The sequence below is a fragment of the Eucalyptus grandis genome, chromosome 8 (genome assembly GCF_016545825.1).
Source record: "Eucalyptus grandis isolate ANBG69807.140 chromosome 8, ASM1654582v1, whole genome shotgun sequence".
In the NCBI taxonomy this organism is placed as follows: Eukaryota; Viridiplantae; Streptophyta; class Magnoliopsida; order Myrtales; family Myrtaceae; genus Eucalyptus; species Eucalyptus grandis.
In genome coordinates, this window is record NC_052619.1 from 52597617 (window position 1) to 52613400 (window position 15784).

Here is a 15784-nt window from a genome sequence, read left to right on the forward strand (position 1 = left end):
TTACGTTGTCACTGGTGAATATTAATCCAATTTAGATAGGGTATATTTGTCACAAATTTACAATTTTGGGGTTTTTTTTGTAGTCAAATAAATTAGTTTGGGGTAAATTTGTCATAAATGTAATTATTTTTTTAGTTCTATTAATTTTTGTCAATAATTTTTTTTCATGGTAAAAAAAATTTTAAATTTGTCTTATTTTTCTCACCCATAATTTTATTATATTTTCCGTATTTCTCTCTCTTTTTTCTTTTTCCTTTTCTCTTTTTCTTTCTCCTTCGCGGTAGCTGATCACCAGCCACGGTGCTAGCTAGTGACTTGGCTTGACGAGGTCTAGTGAGCTCGCTAGAGGCTCGCTTGGCCATCACGAGCCTCAACCTCATAAATCTAGGCAAGGCCAAACCTCACTTGGCCACTAATGAGACTTGACCTCACCCTAGCAACATGAGCAAGCTCGCCCAGCCACCAACGAGGTCAACCTAGTCATGGCTTGACGTCGCTGGGGATCAACGATACTTCGGTGAGGTCACCGACCATCATCTAATCACCAATCGTCAACAATTAGCCAAAAGGAAGAAGAAGAAAAGAGAATAGAAGAGAAAAGAAGAAAATTAGACTTAATTCTAGAAATTATTCCCAAGAATAAGAAGTAACTTTTTTCTACTTTTTGATTTTGTTTCAAATCTATTTCTTAGAAAAAAAAAAAAAAGACTTTTGTTCTGAGAACAAAAAATTTACCAAACGGATTTCTATTTTTTTTTTTATTCCAAGGAACAAAAAAGAATAGAATTAATTGTCAACGGAAGTGTTACCAAACAGGGCCCGAGTATCCCAAGTGAAGTGTATGCCAGCTCTATTCATTTGACGCAAAACATTAGACTAAGTTGTCATATATTAGAATATGCTAACCGTTACATGATCGACGAAAGTAAGACAGGCTACTTTTGTCCCAACTATGCAGATTATGCCTGATTAAGAAGCAAAGGTAAGTTACAGATCAAAAAAAAACAAAAAAAAGAAGCAAAGGTAAGTTCATAATGTCACTCTTATTGATTTTGATCTTACTCTTTCCACGAAAGAGTATGACCTCACATTAAATGATTGCGGCGACCTTCCTATTTCTCCTATCTTAAGCAAAGATCCATTCTTGCCCCAGAAACGGGCTATCCGAATGATCAGTAGCATCTAATCAATAAACTCTCTGCTTGCAACACACTCATTGCTCACATGATTAGAAGAAAAGAGACAACTTCAAATCGATGTGAACGTGAAAGAATAGTGCAGACATTGCGACTTTTCTTTCACACATTTGCAGAGTGATAAGGATACAATCAAGTTATACCATTCATCAGCTTTTGCACATCGAACTAAGTCTGCATATCAGCCCAAGTAAGATTGGTCATTGACCAATGCCATGACTGGAAATTCTCTGTAAGTACCCCTGTTTCTTCAAGTGTAAAGTCTGAATCACCTGAAGTTAAAAAGAGCAACAAGAATAAGAAACTAAATAATCAGCTCTTCACTATTCAATCCTGAGTAATCACGTTTACTAGCCTGATCACATAGAAGTGCTGCTTTGATTTTCTTAAAACTTGCTATTTGGACGTCAATTTTTTCCTACACAAGATACACATAACTGCAGAGAGAAATGCCCATGACAGAGTCGGTTCTTTGGTCATTTATCTCTATAGAACTCCATTCCAACTGATCAAAAAGAAAAAGCACATGACAGCTACTGAGTTCTCTTCAGTAAGCCCAAAAAAATGCGAACCATGTTACCCAGGCGAGAGGAGAATCAAGAGGAGATTAGCAATATGGACAAGCAATCTGCCTACTTTAAACAAACCATTGGAGGATGATCAGGGAAGTACATACCGAACAATGCGAAGAGAATGCATAATTTCCAAAACTCATGTACAGGAAGATATGACTCACTGAACAGGAAATTAAATGCCAAGCAGCCAAACACAAAATCGCCTCAAAACATATCCAGGATATTCCAAATTCATTCCAGGACAGAGACAAGCAATGTGCAGATGGATGTCTGGCGTAGTTTTACATCATTTCCTGCAGACAAAATTCAAGCATCCAAAACACAATATCAGTTGTTTAAAAGTTCACATTGTCATCTCACTCACAGCTTGCAGCATCAATATTTACAGTCATCCAATTTTATGAACTCTTTGCCAACTTATAAAGGCAAAAGAATAAACATAATCCAATAAACTACTGTGTGATCATCCCATTAATCATCCCTCTGGCATGTTGACAAGAAAGCCACAAAATGGGGAGCCACAAGGGTCAAAATAAGCTTGCAAGCCAGAAAGGCTGATCAATGATAGTGCACAGAGTCTAATACCCAGAGTCATTAAGACCTATTGCCAAAATATTTCACAAAATACATGGTTTACACAATAATTAAAAGGAGTCAATTGCTTGACCACCTAGACCTATTTACTTGTGAATGTTATCAAACTTCTCCACCAAGAGCATGGTTTACAGAAAGTTCTATACTTGTTGAACAAGAGAATTTGAGAAAAATCGTACCAGGGACAAACCCAACAATGGCGGCAATGTGAATTCTCCTTTCTGCGTCACAATTTCTCCAAGGAGTAAGAGCTTCTCTTACAGCCTGCGCTTCCGGCAAATTCTCCCAAGCCCACTTCTCTGACTCCAATACAGTCGCTTTATCATCTGCAATATACAAGCACAACTATCTTGCTTTCAATGATATACCTTCAATGATGGAACTTGGTGGACCCCTTGAAAGACAGACCTTTGATAGTAAAATAAGCAACCAATTACCATGATAAAGAATCTGATGATCTTCATCATTAAGATGCCTACAAGAGTCTAGGCAATTATTATGAAGGCAGGTCAAGCAAACAAGATTATCCCAATCTTATGTCTATGCCAAAGCCCAGTGAGAAAGATGCAAGTGAGGAAAGCTCATCTGTCTCCAACGAGATAAGAAAGAAAGGAATTGCAAATACAACAGGACTACCAAATCACTGCTTTTAATTGTTTTCCTTCAGAAACTTTACCTTATTCATACTACCCGATATGAAATAGATGCAGAACAACTCACTCAATGTCCTCTTGAAACATGCATCACAGTTGTAAGTACAGTTTTAAAACCACTATCTCCAAAACTATTTTTAAGTTTCTCCCACATAACTCGTCAATGAATTGGTAATTAGTGGTATAAACTATCAGATCTCATGAACAATAATACTGTACAGACAGGGAAAGTTTCACATTCACTGGCATTGCCATTCATCATCCAAGATAGTCAATTCATCGCCATAATAAGACAGTCTAAATCAAAGCTCTTCTCTTTTACAAGCTAGCAACAAATCATGAATTTCCATCCTATCCCCGACCTTACCCACAAAGCAACTGACTAAATGATGCTTTTCTCATCCGAAAAAAGACGAATTTGAACGCGACCCACAACATGTATTATGGACCATGCAGTTCAATAAGAAAAATCAGATGCATTTCACATTTACATCGCAGAGGAACATCCAAATTTTCAAGTGTAAGAAAGTGGTTGGGATTATATCCATAGCCCTCAAGATCACGGAGCATCGACTCCTCTTCCGAGATTCCACCGCCGATGGCCAAGCTCTCCGGCAAAGTCGATAAACCGTCGCCATCTCCAACGCAGTCCTCGAAGAGAGCCGGGCAACGAGCTTTAAAGCTCTCGAAAACGGAACCCATTTCCTGATCGGCCGAAATTTCAGAATTACAACCAAACCCAGCTCCGGAATCGCCACCCGCACCGATCATCGCAAGACGAATCCTTCTCCAAATCTTTCCAATTTGTTTGCGTACAAAATCACGAACGGTGTCATACTTCGCAGATCAGGGACTCCACGTCCTGCTGCTCCGTCGCGCCAGAATCCCACTCAGCCTCAATCCAGTCCAACCTACTCGGTCACACCCATCGGCGGCACCACCTCCGTCGCCGTCGCCGCCGCCGCCGAAGTAGTCAGAGATCATCTCTTCGGCCGAGGGAATCGTGGCGTACAAGGAGAGGCGCAGGGGCCTCTTCAAGAAGGCCTCCTCGCTCCGCCGCCTCGCACCGCCGTCCCCGTCGGCGTCTTCTCCCCCGCCGGCGGGCCCTGTCCGAAGAGATAATCTCCGACTACCTCCGCGGCGCCGGCGCATTTGATAACTTCTCGGAATTTCCTAATTTTTTGGTCCTCGTTGAACTTACGTAGATTGTCAAATGTGTGTTTCGCTCTAAAAACACCGTATTTTTTTCTCCAAAATCCCTGTATTTTTCTTCCCATGGTTTGGGGACGGGCCGAAGAGATAATCTCACGAGTAGCGTTTGGCTAGTTACACAAAAATTAGCTTGGATAAATTGTCGCCTGAGTATACCGCCTCGGGAATTTTTCTAACACAAAAAACTAATTTAAGATAAACACGATATCTTATTTACAACACCACTTTTGAATGCATAATCATCAAATTTGTCCATTCTCTGAATTTGCTCAAGGGACAAGTAAAACAGTAAAATCACAGTTCTGGCATTTGTACTAGTTATACTTTAATTGAGAAGGCCCAAATAAAGGTTGAGAGTTAGAGTTTGATTTCACAAAAATTGTTGCAAATTATGATTTCACTCTTGACCATTGTGATTTTAACACGTTGTTCGGCAAGCATCACTAGCCTAGCGTGATTCACATGGATGGAATTTCGCCTTAACATTGAATCTTATAAACTAAATTAGTGTTTGGATTTTCATTCCATAAAGAATGCAATTCTAGAATGAATCAAAAGATCATCAATTTGAGAGAAGGGATGAGCTCCTTCCGTACTACAAGCCCTTCATGATTTTCAAGACAATGCCCAATGCATATTGGTGATACTTGACACCATTTGCTATCATCTAAGTTAGGAGCATGCAAAAGAATCAAGAGTTACCTAACTACCAATAGCTAGACCAAACTGGGTTTGAACTTATGATTCTCATGAGGACCAATTTAGTTCCCAATTCCAATATTAAAACTAATAAGTACCAATTCAAATCCCATTTTAGTGTAAAACTGTCCAATCAGACCATCCGGATCAAAGCAGTATCATATGTATTTTAAATTTCGATATTTTTTATTGAAAACCTAATTCCCTATTTCCTACCCATCTCTTACCGGTTACATATATATAGTTTAATTTTTATTGTTTTCAAATGAGAACCCCAAATCCTAGTTTCCTACCCCTCCCCTTGTCTCGCCTCAAGCCCGGCCTCTTTCCTCCTTCGTCGGTTTTGCCACATGAGCTGGCTCCGCCGACGCACGTTCGAACATCGCACTCGGATGGTGAAGTCGATGCACTTGCTCAGGCCGCCCGACCAACCAATACAGAAGACTAATGATCGGTTGCATCTTTGACCACTAATCAAGCTATCCATGTTGTTCTTGAGGTCTCTTTCAAATGAAGTTGCTTGCCTGTCGACTTGTCCTTTTTGGTTCCCCAGATCCTTCCCTTTGGATTATTCAATGGCTCACAAAGACTCAAGGATGGGGACTTATCACAGTACTCAAGTTGTTCAATGGCCAATAAGATGGATTACCACTCAGTTTTCTCGTTCTAAATCACAATTATGACCTGCCGAAACCACTTAATCATGCTTACGGAATCCTAACGCAATATCAGATATCGGATCCCAGAGGCTTTATGACTTGTTTTTTTCTTTTTGTCTAACACAAAAACCCTCGATAGGCAACACACTATAATGGCATTTCAGCTACAAGTGTGCTTACCGAGTATTATCCCAAGTGAAGCGTATGCTGGTGCCATTCAGGCGGCACAAAACATCAGACTAAGTTGTCGTAGATTAGAAGATGGTAACCGTACGTGATCGACGAAAGCTATACAGCCTACTTTGGTTGCAACCATGCGGGTTATGTGCAATTAAGAAGCAAAGGTAAGTCCATAATGTCACTCTAACTGATTTTGATCTAACTCTTTCTACATAAATGATTGCAACGACCTTCCCATTTCTCCTCTCTTAAGCAAACTTTGTCATTCTTGCTCCAGAAACGGGCTATCCGAATGATCAGTAGCATCTAATCATAAAAACTCTCTTCTTGCAACACACTCATTGCTTACAGAATTAGCAGAAAAGAGACAACTCTAAATCGGTGTGAATGTGAAAAGGTAGCGTGCAATCATCAGCTTTTGCACATCAAACTAAATCTACACATCAGCCCAAGTGAGATCGGTCATTGACCAGCCCCACAACCGGAAATTCTCTGTAAGTATTCCTGTTTCTTCGAGTGTAAAGTCCAAATCACCTAAAGGCATCGCGTTCTTGACCTAAACAATTGCTCGAGTTAAAAAGAGCAACGAGAACAAGAAACTAAACAAAATATCCAGCTCTTCACTATTCATTCCAGAGTAATTACGTATACTACCCTGATTGCATAGGACCCGCTGTTTTTCTATCACTAGAGGTAAATTCGGCCCCAGTGGCTAATGATAGTAAACTTGCTATTCATTCCTACACAAAACTGCAGAGAGAAATGCGCATGACAGAGTCAGTTCTTTGGTCGTTTATCTCTATAGAACTCCATTCTAACTGATCAAAAAGAAAAAGCACATGACAGCTACTGAGTTCTCTTCAGTAAGCCCAAAAAAATGCTAACCATGTTACCCGGGCGAAAGGAGAATCAAGAGGAGATTAGCAATATGGATAAGCAATCTGCCTACTCTAAACAGACCGTTGGAGGATGATCAGGGAAGTACATACAGAAGAATGCGAAGAGAACGTATAATTTCCAAAACTCACATACAGGAAAATCTCACTCGCTGAACAGGAAATTAATTGTCAAGCAACTGAACACAAAATCGCCTCAAAACATTTCAGGATATTCCAAATTCATTCCAGGACAAAGACAAGCAATGTGCAGATGGGTGTCTGGCGTAATTTTACGTCATTTCCTCCGTACAAAATTCAAGCATCCAAAACGCGGTTTCAGTTGTTTAAAAGTTCACGTTGTCATCTCACTCACAGCTTACAGTATCAGTATTTACAGTTATCCAATTTATGAGCTCTTTGCCAGCTTATACAGGTGGAAAGAATAAACATAATCTAATAAACTACTGTATGATCATGCCATCAATCATCCCTCTGGCATGTTAACAATGAAGCCACAAAATGGGGAGCCGCAGGGTCAAAATAAGCTTGCAAGCCAGAAAGGCTAATCAATGATAATGCACAAAGTCTAATAGCCAGAGTCATTAAGACCTATTGCCAAAATATTTCACAAAGTAAATGGTTTACACACTAATTAAAAGGAGTCAATTGCTCAACCACCTAGACCTATTTGTTCTGAATGTTATCAAACTTCTCCATCAAGAGCATGGTTTACAGAAAGTTCTATCCTTGTTGAATGAGAGCACTTGAGAAAAAATCATACCAGGGACAAACCCAACAATGTCGGCACTATAAATTATCCTTTGCTTCTGCATCATGATTTATCCAAGGAGTAAGAGCTTCTCTCATAGCCTGAGCTTCTGGCAAATTCTCCCAAGCCCACTTATCTGACTCCAATACAATCGGTTTATCATCTGCAATATACAAGCACCACAATCTCGCTTTCAATACTATACCTTCAATGATGTAACTTGGTGGACCCCTTGAAAGGCAGACCCTTTGGTAGTAAAATGAGCAACCAATGGCATGGTAAAAAATCTAATGATCTTCGTCATTAAGATGCCTACAAGAGTATAGGTAATTATTATGAAGGCAAGCAAAGCAAACAAGATTCTCCCAATCTTTTGTCTATGCCAGAGTCCAAAGAGAAAGATGAATAAGATTAAGAAAGAATGGAATTGCAAATATAAAAGGACTACCATATCACTGCTTTTAATTGTGTTCCTTCAGAAATTTTACCTTTTTCCTACTCCCGGAAAGATATGAAATAGGCGCAGAATAATCCGCTCAATGTGTTCCTTCAGAAATTTTCAGTCATAAGTATATTTTTAAAACCATTATCTCCAAAACTATTTACTAAGTTTCTTCCACGTAAGTCATCAAAAAACTGATAATTAGCTGCATAAACCATCCAATCTCAAAAAATGAACAAACACACAAATTTGTATAATTTTTTATTTATTTTATTTTTTCTATTTTCTTTCTTTTTTTTTCTTATTTTTTTTTTTTTTCTTTTCTTTTTTCTTCTTCTCGCCGGTCGCCGGCCCCTCGCCCATGGCCGGCGACCGATCGACGAGGGCCGGCGGCCTCGCCCGACCACGGCGAGACTACCACAGACAGTTGAAGCTTTGCACCCACTGGCATTGCCATTCATCAATCGAGACAGTCAAAAGAAAGAAAAAAAAGAAGAAGAAAATAAAGTGTTTCATCGCCATGATAAGACAGTCTAAAAAGAAATCAAAGCCCTTCTGCATAAACCATCCAATCTCATGAGCAATGATACTCCACAGACAGTGGAAGCTTTGCAGGCATTGCCATTCAGATCCATCGAATAAGACAGTTCCAAAGCCCTTCTCCACTGGCCATCCCATCCTATCCCCAACTTCACCCACAAAGCAACTGAATAAATGATGCTTTTCTCATCTGAAAAGAGACGAATTTGCACACGACCCACCCCATGCATTCTGTAGAATGTGACATTTACATGTATTCAAGTGTAAGAAAGTGGTCGGGATTATATCCATAGCCCTGAAGATCGCAGAGCATCAACTCATCTCCCGACCTTCCACCGCCGATGGCCGAGTTCTCCGGCAAAGTCAAGAAACCGTCGCCATCTCCAACGCAGTCCTGGAAGAGAGCCGGGCAACGAGCTTTAAAGCTGTCAAAAACGGAACCCATCTCTTGATCGGCCGAAATTTCAGCATTACAACCAAACCCAGCTCCGGAATCGCCACCAGCACCGACCATCGCAGACGAATTCTTCTCCAAATCTTTCTCAAATCTTTCTTTGCGTACAAAATCACGAACGACGTCGTACTTCGCCGATCAGGGACTCCACGTCCTCGTCCTCCGCGGCCCAAGAATTCCACTCAGCCTCAATGCAGTCCAACCCACTCGGCCAGGCCAATCGGCCGCACCACGTCGCCGTCGCCGTCGCCGCCGCCGCCGCCGCCGCGGAAGTAGTCGGAGATTATATCTTCGGCCGAGGGAATCGCGGCGTACTCGGAGAGGCGCAGGGGCCTCTTCAAGAAGGTCTCGAAGCTCTGCCGCCTCACACCGCCGTCCCCGTCGGCGTCTTGTCCCCCGCCGGCGAGCCCTATCCGAAGAGATAATCTCCCGCTACCTCCGCAGCGCCGGCGCATTTGAAAACTTTTGGGAATTTCTAATTTTTTTGTCCTTTTTTAACTTACGTTAGATCGGTAAACGTGCGATTCACTCTAAAACACCGTCTTTTTCTCCAAAATCCCATTTATTTTCTTCCCATGGTTCGGGGACGGTCAAAGAGATTAATCTCAAAAATCATGTTAGGTTAGTTATGCGAAAATTAATTTGAGAGTAAATATAGTAAGAATATATCGTTTCAGGAGTTTTGTAACACAAAAAACTAATTTGAAGTAAACGCGACACCTTATTCACAACACCACTTTTGAATGCATAATTGTCAAACGATCTCTAAATATATTTAAGAAAGAAGTAAAATGACAAAATCAAGTCTTGACATTCACATTAGCTATTCTTTAATTAAGAAGGTTGGAATAATGACTGAGAGTTAGAGTTTGATTTTTTTATCCTTGCTCCAAATTGAAATCTAGTGATCTTTGTTCTTGACTATTGTAATTTTCACACGTTGTTCATCAAGCATCACTAGTCTAACATGATTCAATGGATGGAACTTTGTCTTAACAATGAACCCTACAAACTAGCATCAGAATTTCCATTTCATGAGGAATGCAATTCCAAGATGAGTCAAACGATGGATGAATTTGTGAGAAGCCACGAGCTCCTTCCCTATTGCAGGCCTTTCATGATTTTTGGGAGAATGGCAATGCAAATTGGCAAGGGGAGGCATTTATCCAAGAGGATATGTCATGATAAATTTAGATTGATTGCAACATATGCATTTTATTTACTGATTCAAACTGCAACTAGAATAATAGCTTGAAGTCAAATTAAACTGCATTTTGTGCAAACTCACTTGTGAATGAAAAATTAGTCAAGGATGCACCATAGAGCCTGAAGTCGATCCTGATCGAATTGGTTAATTCTTATTCCATTCATCTCTAGCATACTCGATTCTTCTTCCATTTGGTCCACGATGAAATTAATTAGGGATATACTAAACTAACATCGCAATGACTTCTTTGCAAGTTTCTATCATATCCAGGGAAAATGATGAACCCCAAAAAAATCTCTTTTCAACTAATCACACAGTATTCTTCCAATTACCAGGTTTTGACTGCTCCTGAGACGTCAAGATAAAAGACATCACATCACCCTTTTCCTGATCCGACATGCATTGTCCTTGTCGAAGGGTGCAATCGTTGTAGCCCCATCTATTGGGAAAAGAATGGAAAAAATGAAAAGCATCCATGGGCACCAATTTAGATACTCAAAATGAATTCGTTTTGTAAAAAAAAAATATATATTGAAAAATATTTTTCAGAAAATGATTATTTATAAAAATAAATAAATGGAAAAAAAATTATCATCTACAAAAATAATTAAGCATAAATTGTCGAAGATAAAATATTTTATAAACAATATAAGTAATCGCTTTTCAAAAATATTTTCAAATCATAAACACACACTTAGAACAAACTGACTTTTATTATTAGTATCTCTGGACAAAATATCATGTTATTTATTTAACGTTAGATCCAGCTTTGGAATTCTAACACATGGCATTTATTAAGAATCTTGGACAATGCGTTTGAACAAGTCAAAATCGGAATGGAACTGCAGCCTTGTTCATGATGATAAGATTGGATGGCCAAGAAAGCTTCAAATAAGAAAAATGCATCTATGCCTAGACAAAAGTTCTCACCAAATATCCCTCATTTTACGAGCTTCAAGTCAAAAGCTTGTTAGCAGTTGTGAAAATACATGAAATATTGCACCTCACGAGCTGTGAGCTCACTCTTTCAGCAGTCTGAAAACCTCCAAAAAAAGCTCCGAAGAATGTCGCTACCACAAAAACAAGAAACAGCACTCCACCTAAATAGCGAACTCTTTGAAAACACGAACGACAGAAGCCAGTTATAGTCAAAACAAGTGAGTTTGTTTTGGGCATGGATCTTTTCGTAACGTGCAGCAAATACAGCTACTTTGGTTAGAGTGACAAGATCATCGTGGCCTCTGCGTCATTCTTGATGCCAGGATGATTCCACCACCGTTCCATGCGAAGACTGGTGATCGGTGGCGTCGCATGTGGAATTATCTTGGTTTGATGCTGCCTGTCCTTTTGTATTTGCCTCACCGTTCTTATAAAAGTAGATCAGAACATACATCAATTTAAATCTACAGTTATATTCGATAAGAAGACAGGGCTCTGCTAATTAACTTTCAATTCTTTCATTTATGACAATCAAGAATACAACATGTAGATCTAAAAGGGTTTATGCTGTTTTTCACCTATTTGTTGTATTTTCAAATTTACATTTACCCTTTACAATGAGACTAACGTATGTTTATGAAGTGTAAAAGTTGAAAAGGAGGTATATCAGACCATCAGAGAAATTATTCCATGATCTGCGAATCAAATGGCAGGAGCCATATGAACTATTAATTATCATGGGTTCAAGCATATGTATGATTAATCACACGGATCCTATCACAGGACTCAAATAAATGGTTTAAATGGACTTGATCTCCATAATTTATTTTTCCCCTCAATCTATCAATTTTTCTAATCAAGAAATGAAGAATGTCCTTTTTCTGTTCATCACTACAGCTTTGTGGCAAGCTAAAATTGATGTACGGGTCACTTGTGTGATAGCAATGACACACCAATCAATTACCTTTGTCCGCATGCTATTAATTTTGTATACACGTTAAGGGGAATCAGAGCCACCATTGCCCCTCCCAGGCCTACCAATGCTTCCATGCTTTAGGCTTTGCCTAAATTCAATCGTTGCCATCTATTAATTTGAATTTTTAAAATACGAAGCAGAGCAACCAAAATTACGGTGAGCAGCTTAAATGTGGAAATATTTTATACATGGTGTGCGGCAATCAAATCGGCGCCATGCGTGCCTAAACTACATTCACAAGCCGGTTCCTCGGGCCCCGTATGATCGAAGCTACTCTCGCAACAGCAATACGATCGATCGAGCACCCGTCAAACGCGATCCACAAAACACCCTTTTCATATAATTTGAGCCTCTTTCCTTCTTCGTCCGGTTTTGCGGTTCTATCGACGCACGCTCGAACATCGCACTTAGATGGTGAAGGCGATGCACTTTCTCAGGCAGGCCGACCAAGCACTACAGAAGACTAATGATCTGTTGCAACTTTGACCACTAATCGAACTTTCCATGTTGTTCTTGAAATCTCTTACAAATGAAGTTGCTTGCTTGTCGACTTGTCCCTTTTTGGTTCCCCAGACCCTTTGGATGATTCAATGGCTCCCAAAGACTCAAGGATAGGGAATGTATCGCACAACTCGAGTTGTTCAATGGCCAATAAGATGGATTACCACTCAGTTTTTCATTCTAAATCGTGCTTAGTCACGCTTACGCAATCCTAAGGTAATATTAGATGTTGGATCCCAAAGGCTTTCCCACTTTTTTGGCTAACCCAAGACCCTCGATAGGCAACACGCTATAATGGCATTTCAGCTACAGTATGCTTACCGAGTATTATCCCCAGTGAAGCGTATGCCTGTGCTATTCATGTGGCGCAAAACATCGGACTAAGCTGTCGTAGATTAGAAGATGGTAACTGTACATGATCGATGAAAGCTATACGGGCTACTTTTGTCGCAACTATGCGGGTTATGCGTGATTAAGAAGCAAAGGTAAGTCCATAATGTCACTCTAATTGATTTTGATCTAACTCTTTCCATATAAATGATTGCAGCGACCTTCCTATTTCCCCTCTCTTAAGCAAGCTTCATCATTCTTGCCCCAGAAACCGGCTATCCGAATGATCAATAGCATCTAATCATGAAAGCTCTCTTCTTGCAACACACTCATTGCTCACATAATTAGTTGAAAAGAGACAACTGTAAATCGATGTGAATGCGAAAAAGTAGTGCATTCATCAGCTTTTGCACATCGAACTAAGTCTACACATCAGCCCAAGTGAGATGGGTCATTGACCAGCTCTGCAACTGGAAATTCTCTGTAAGTATTCCTGTTTCTTCAATTGTAAAGTCTGAATCACCAAAAGGCATCGCGTTCTTGACCTAAACAATTGCTCAAGTTAAAAAGAGCAACAGGGGCAAGAAACTAAACAAAATATCCAGCTCTTCACTATTCATTCCAAAGTAATTACGTTTCCTAGCCTGATCGCACAGAACCAGCTGCCTTGATATTCTTAAAGGCAAATTCGGCCCCAGTGATTAATGATAGTAAACTTGCTATTCAGACATCAAAAATTTTCCTACACAAAAATGCAGAGAGAAATGCGTATGACAGAGTCTGCGCTTTGGTTGTTTATATCTATACAACTTCGTTCTAACTGATCAAAAAGAAAAAGCACTTGACAGCTACTGAGTTCTCTTCAGTAAGCCAAAAAAAATTTGAACCACGGTACCTGGGTGGAAGGGGATTTGAGAGGAGATGAGCAATAAGGACAAGCAAGCAGCCAAATCTAAACAGACCACTGGAGGATGATCAGGGAAGTACATATAGAACAAGGCCAAGAGAACCTATAATTTCCAAGACTCACATACAGGAAAATCTCAGTCGCTGAACAGGAATTTAATTGCCAAGCAGCCAAACAGAAAATCGCCCCTCAAAACATTTCAGGATATTCCAAATCATTCCAGGACAGAGATGAGTAATGTGCAGTGTGTGCATCTGGCGTAATTTTAGTCATTTTCCTGCAGACAAAATTCAAGCATCCAAAACACCATCTCAGTTGTTTAAAAGTTCACATTGCAAAATGAGCAACTGTAAGGGTCAAAATAAGCTTGCAAGCTAGAAAGGCTGATCAATGATAATGCGCAAAGCCTAATAGCCAGAATCATTAAGACCAATTGGCAAAATATTTCATAAAATACATGGTTTACACACTAACTAAAAGGAGTCAAGCAAAATTGCTCAACCACCTAGACCTATTTGTTCTGAATGTTATCAAACTTCCGCATCAAGAGTATAGTTTACAGAAAGTTCTATCCTTGCTGAATCAGAGAATTCGAGAAAAGACCGTACCAGGGACAAACCCAACGATGGCGGCACTACAATTTCTCCTTTGCTTCTGCATCATGATTCCTCCAAGTAGCAAGAGCTTCTCTTATAGCCTGAGCTTCTGGCAAATTCTCCCAAGCCCGCTTCTCTGACTCCAATACAGTTGCTCTATCATCTGCAATAGACAAGCACCACAATCTTGCTTTCAATACTAAACCTTCAATGATGGAACTTGGTGCACCCCCTTGAAAGACAGACCCTTTGGTAGTAAAATGAGCAACCAATGGCATGGTAAAGAATCTGATGATTTTCGTCATTAAGATGCCTACAAGAGTATAGGTAATTATTATGAAGGCAAGTCAAGCATAGAAGATTCTCCCAATCTTTTGTCTATGCCAGAGTCCAATGAGAAAGATGCAAATGAGGAAAGCTCATCCGTCTCCAATAAGATAAGAAAGAAAGGAATTGCAGATATAACAGGACTACCATATCACTGCTTCTAATTGTGTTCCTTCAGAAATTTTATCTTCTTCATACTACCCGAAAGAAATAAAATAGATGCAGAACAATCCGCTCAATGTCCTCTTGAGACGTGCATCACAGTCTGATCTAAATTTTAAAACCACTATCTCCAAAACTATTTTCTAAGTTTCTACCACAGAAGTCATCAATGAACAGATAATTTGTTGCATAAACAATCTGATCTCATGAACAATAATACTCCACAGACAGTGGAAAGCTTTGCATTCACTGGCATTGCATTCATCATCCGAGACCATCAATTCATCACCATAATAAGACAGTCTAAATCAAAGCTCGTCTCTTTCATAAGCTAGCAAAAGAGACATAATCAAGCAACTGACTAAAGACGCTTTTCTCATCCAAAAAGAGACGAATTTGAACACGACCCACCACATTTATTATGTAAAATGCAGTTTAATGAGAAAAATCACACGCATTTCACATTTACACCGCAGAGGAACATCCAAATCTTTAAGCGTAAAAGGGGTCGCGACTATATCCATAGCCCTGAAGATCGCAGAGCATCGACTCCTCTCCCGAGCTTCCACCGCCGATGGCCGAGTTCTCTGGCAAATTCAAGAAACCCTCGTACAAAATCACGACCGGTCATACTTCGCGATCAGGGATGCCACGCCCTCCTCCGCCGCACCATAATCCCACTCAGCCTCACTCCAGTCCACCCGCTCAGGTCAGACCCATCGGCGGCACCTCGCCGTCGCCGCCGCCGCCGCCGCCGCGGAAGTAGTCGGAGATCATCTCTTCGGCCGAGGGAATCGTGGCCTACTCGGAGAGGCGCAGGGGCCTCTTCAAGAAGGCCTCCGAGCTCCGCCGCCTCGCACCGCCGGCCGTCGACGTCTTCTCCCCCGCCGGCGGCCCCATCCGAAGAGATAATCTCCGACTACCTCCACGGCGCCGGCGCATCTGAAAACTTTTGGGAATTTCTAAATTTTCGGTCCCCTTTAAATTA

At 40.4% G+C, this 15784-nt stretch overlaps 1 protein-coding gene and 1 long non-coding RNA gene across 7 annotated transcripts; both read right to left on the reverse strand.

The window, feature by feature from the left end:
* Positions 1–1024: 1024 nt before the first annotated feature.
* On the reverse strand, positions 1025–9270 carry LOC104414960. 4 transcript variants are annotated; one of them, XR_005545952.1, is made up of 4 exons: positions 2803–4429; positions 2545–2691; positions 1873–2064; positions 1025–1468 (listed from the first exon to the last, which is right to left on the reverse strand). XR_005545952.1 is itself a non-coding variant. In XM_039300960.1 (4 exons), the coding sequence occupies exons 2-4, from the start codon at positions 7480–7482 to the stop codon at positions 1365–1367; spliced, it is 306 nt and encodes a 101-aa protein (XP_039156894.1). In that variant the 5' UTR covers positions 7483–7727; positions 8649–9270; the 3' UTR covers positions 1025–1364. The 4 variants fall into 4 exon arrangements, 1 of the variants encoding a protein (XP_039156894.1); XM_039300960.1 differs by lacking the exons at positions 1873–2064; positions 2803–4429 and adding exons at positions 7428–7727; positions 8649–9270; XR_005545953.1 differs by having other exon boundaries at positions 1933–2064; positions 2545–4432.
* Positions 9271–12961: 3691 nt separating this feature from the next.
* Positions 12962–15784, reverse strand: LOC108954960. Of its 3 annotated transcripts, none has more exons than XR_005545432.1 (2): positions 14320–15784; positions 12962–13349 (listed from the first exon to the last, which is right to left on the reverse strand). It is a non-coding gene; the product is annotated as an uncharacterized LOC108954960 (long non-coding RNA). The 3 variants fall into 3 exon arrangements; XR_005545433.1 differs by lacking the exon at positions 12962–13349 and adding an exon at positions 13535–13699; XR_001981018.2 differs by lacking the exon at positions 12962–13349 and adding an exon at positions 13535–13988.

Excerpts from the sequence above, each read along its gene's own strand:
- LOC104414960 (XM_039300960.1), bottom strand. The coding sequence starts at position 7,482 with ATGATGCAGAAGCAAAGGATAATTTATAGTGCCGACATTGTTGGGTTT. Across the intron at positions 2,692-7,427 it reads CATTGTTGGGTTTGTCCCTG|ATGATAAAGCGACTGTATTG; the intron begins GTATGATTTTTT and ends TGTATATTGCAG. Across the intron at positions 1,469-2,544 it reads CATTGTTGGGTTTGTCCCTG|GTGATTCAGACTTTACACTT; the intron begins GTACGATTTTTC and ends TTTTAACTTCAG.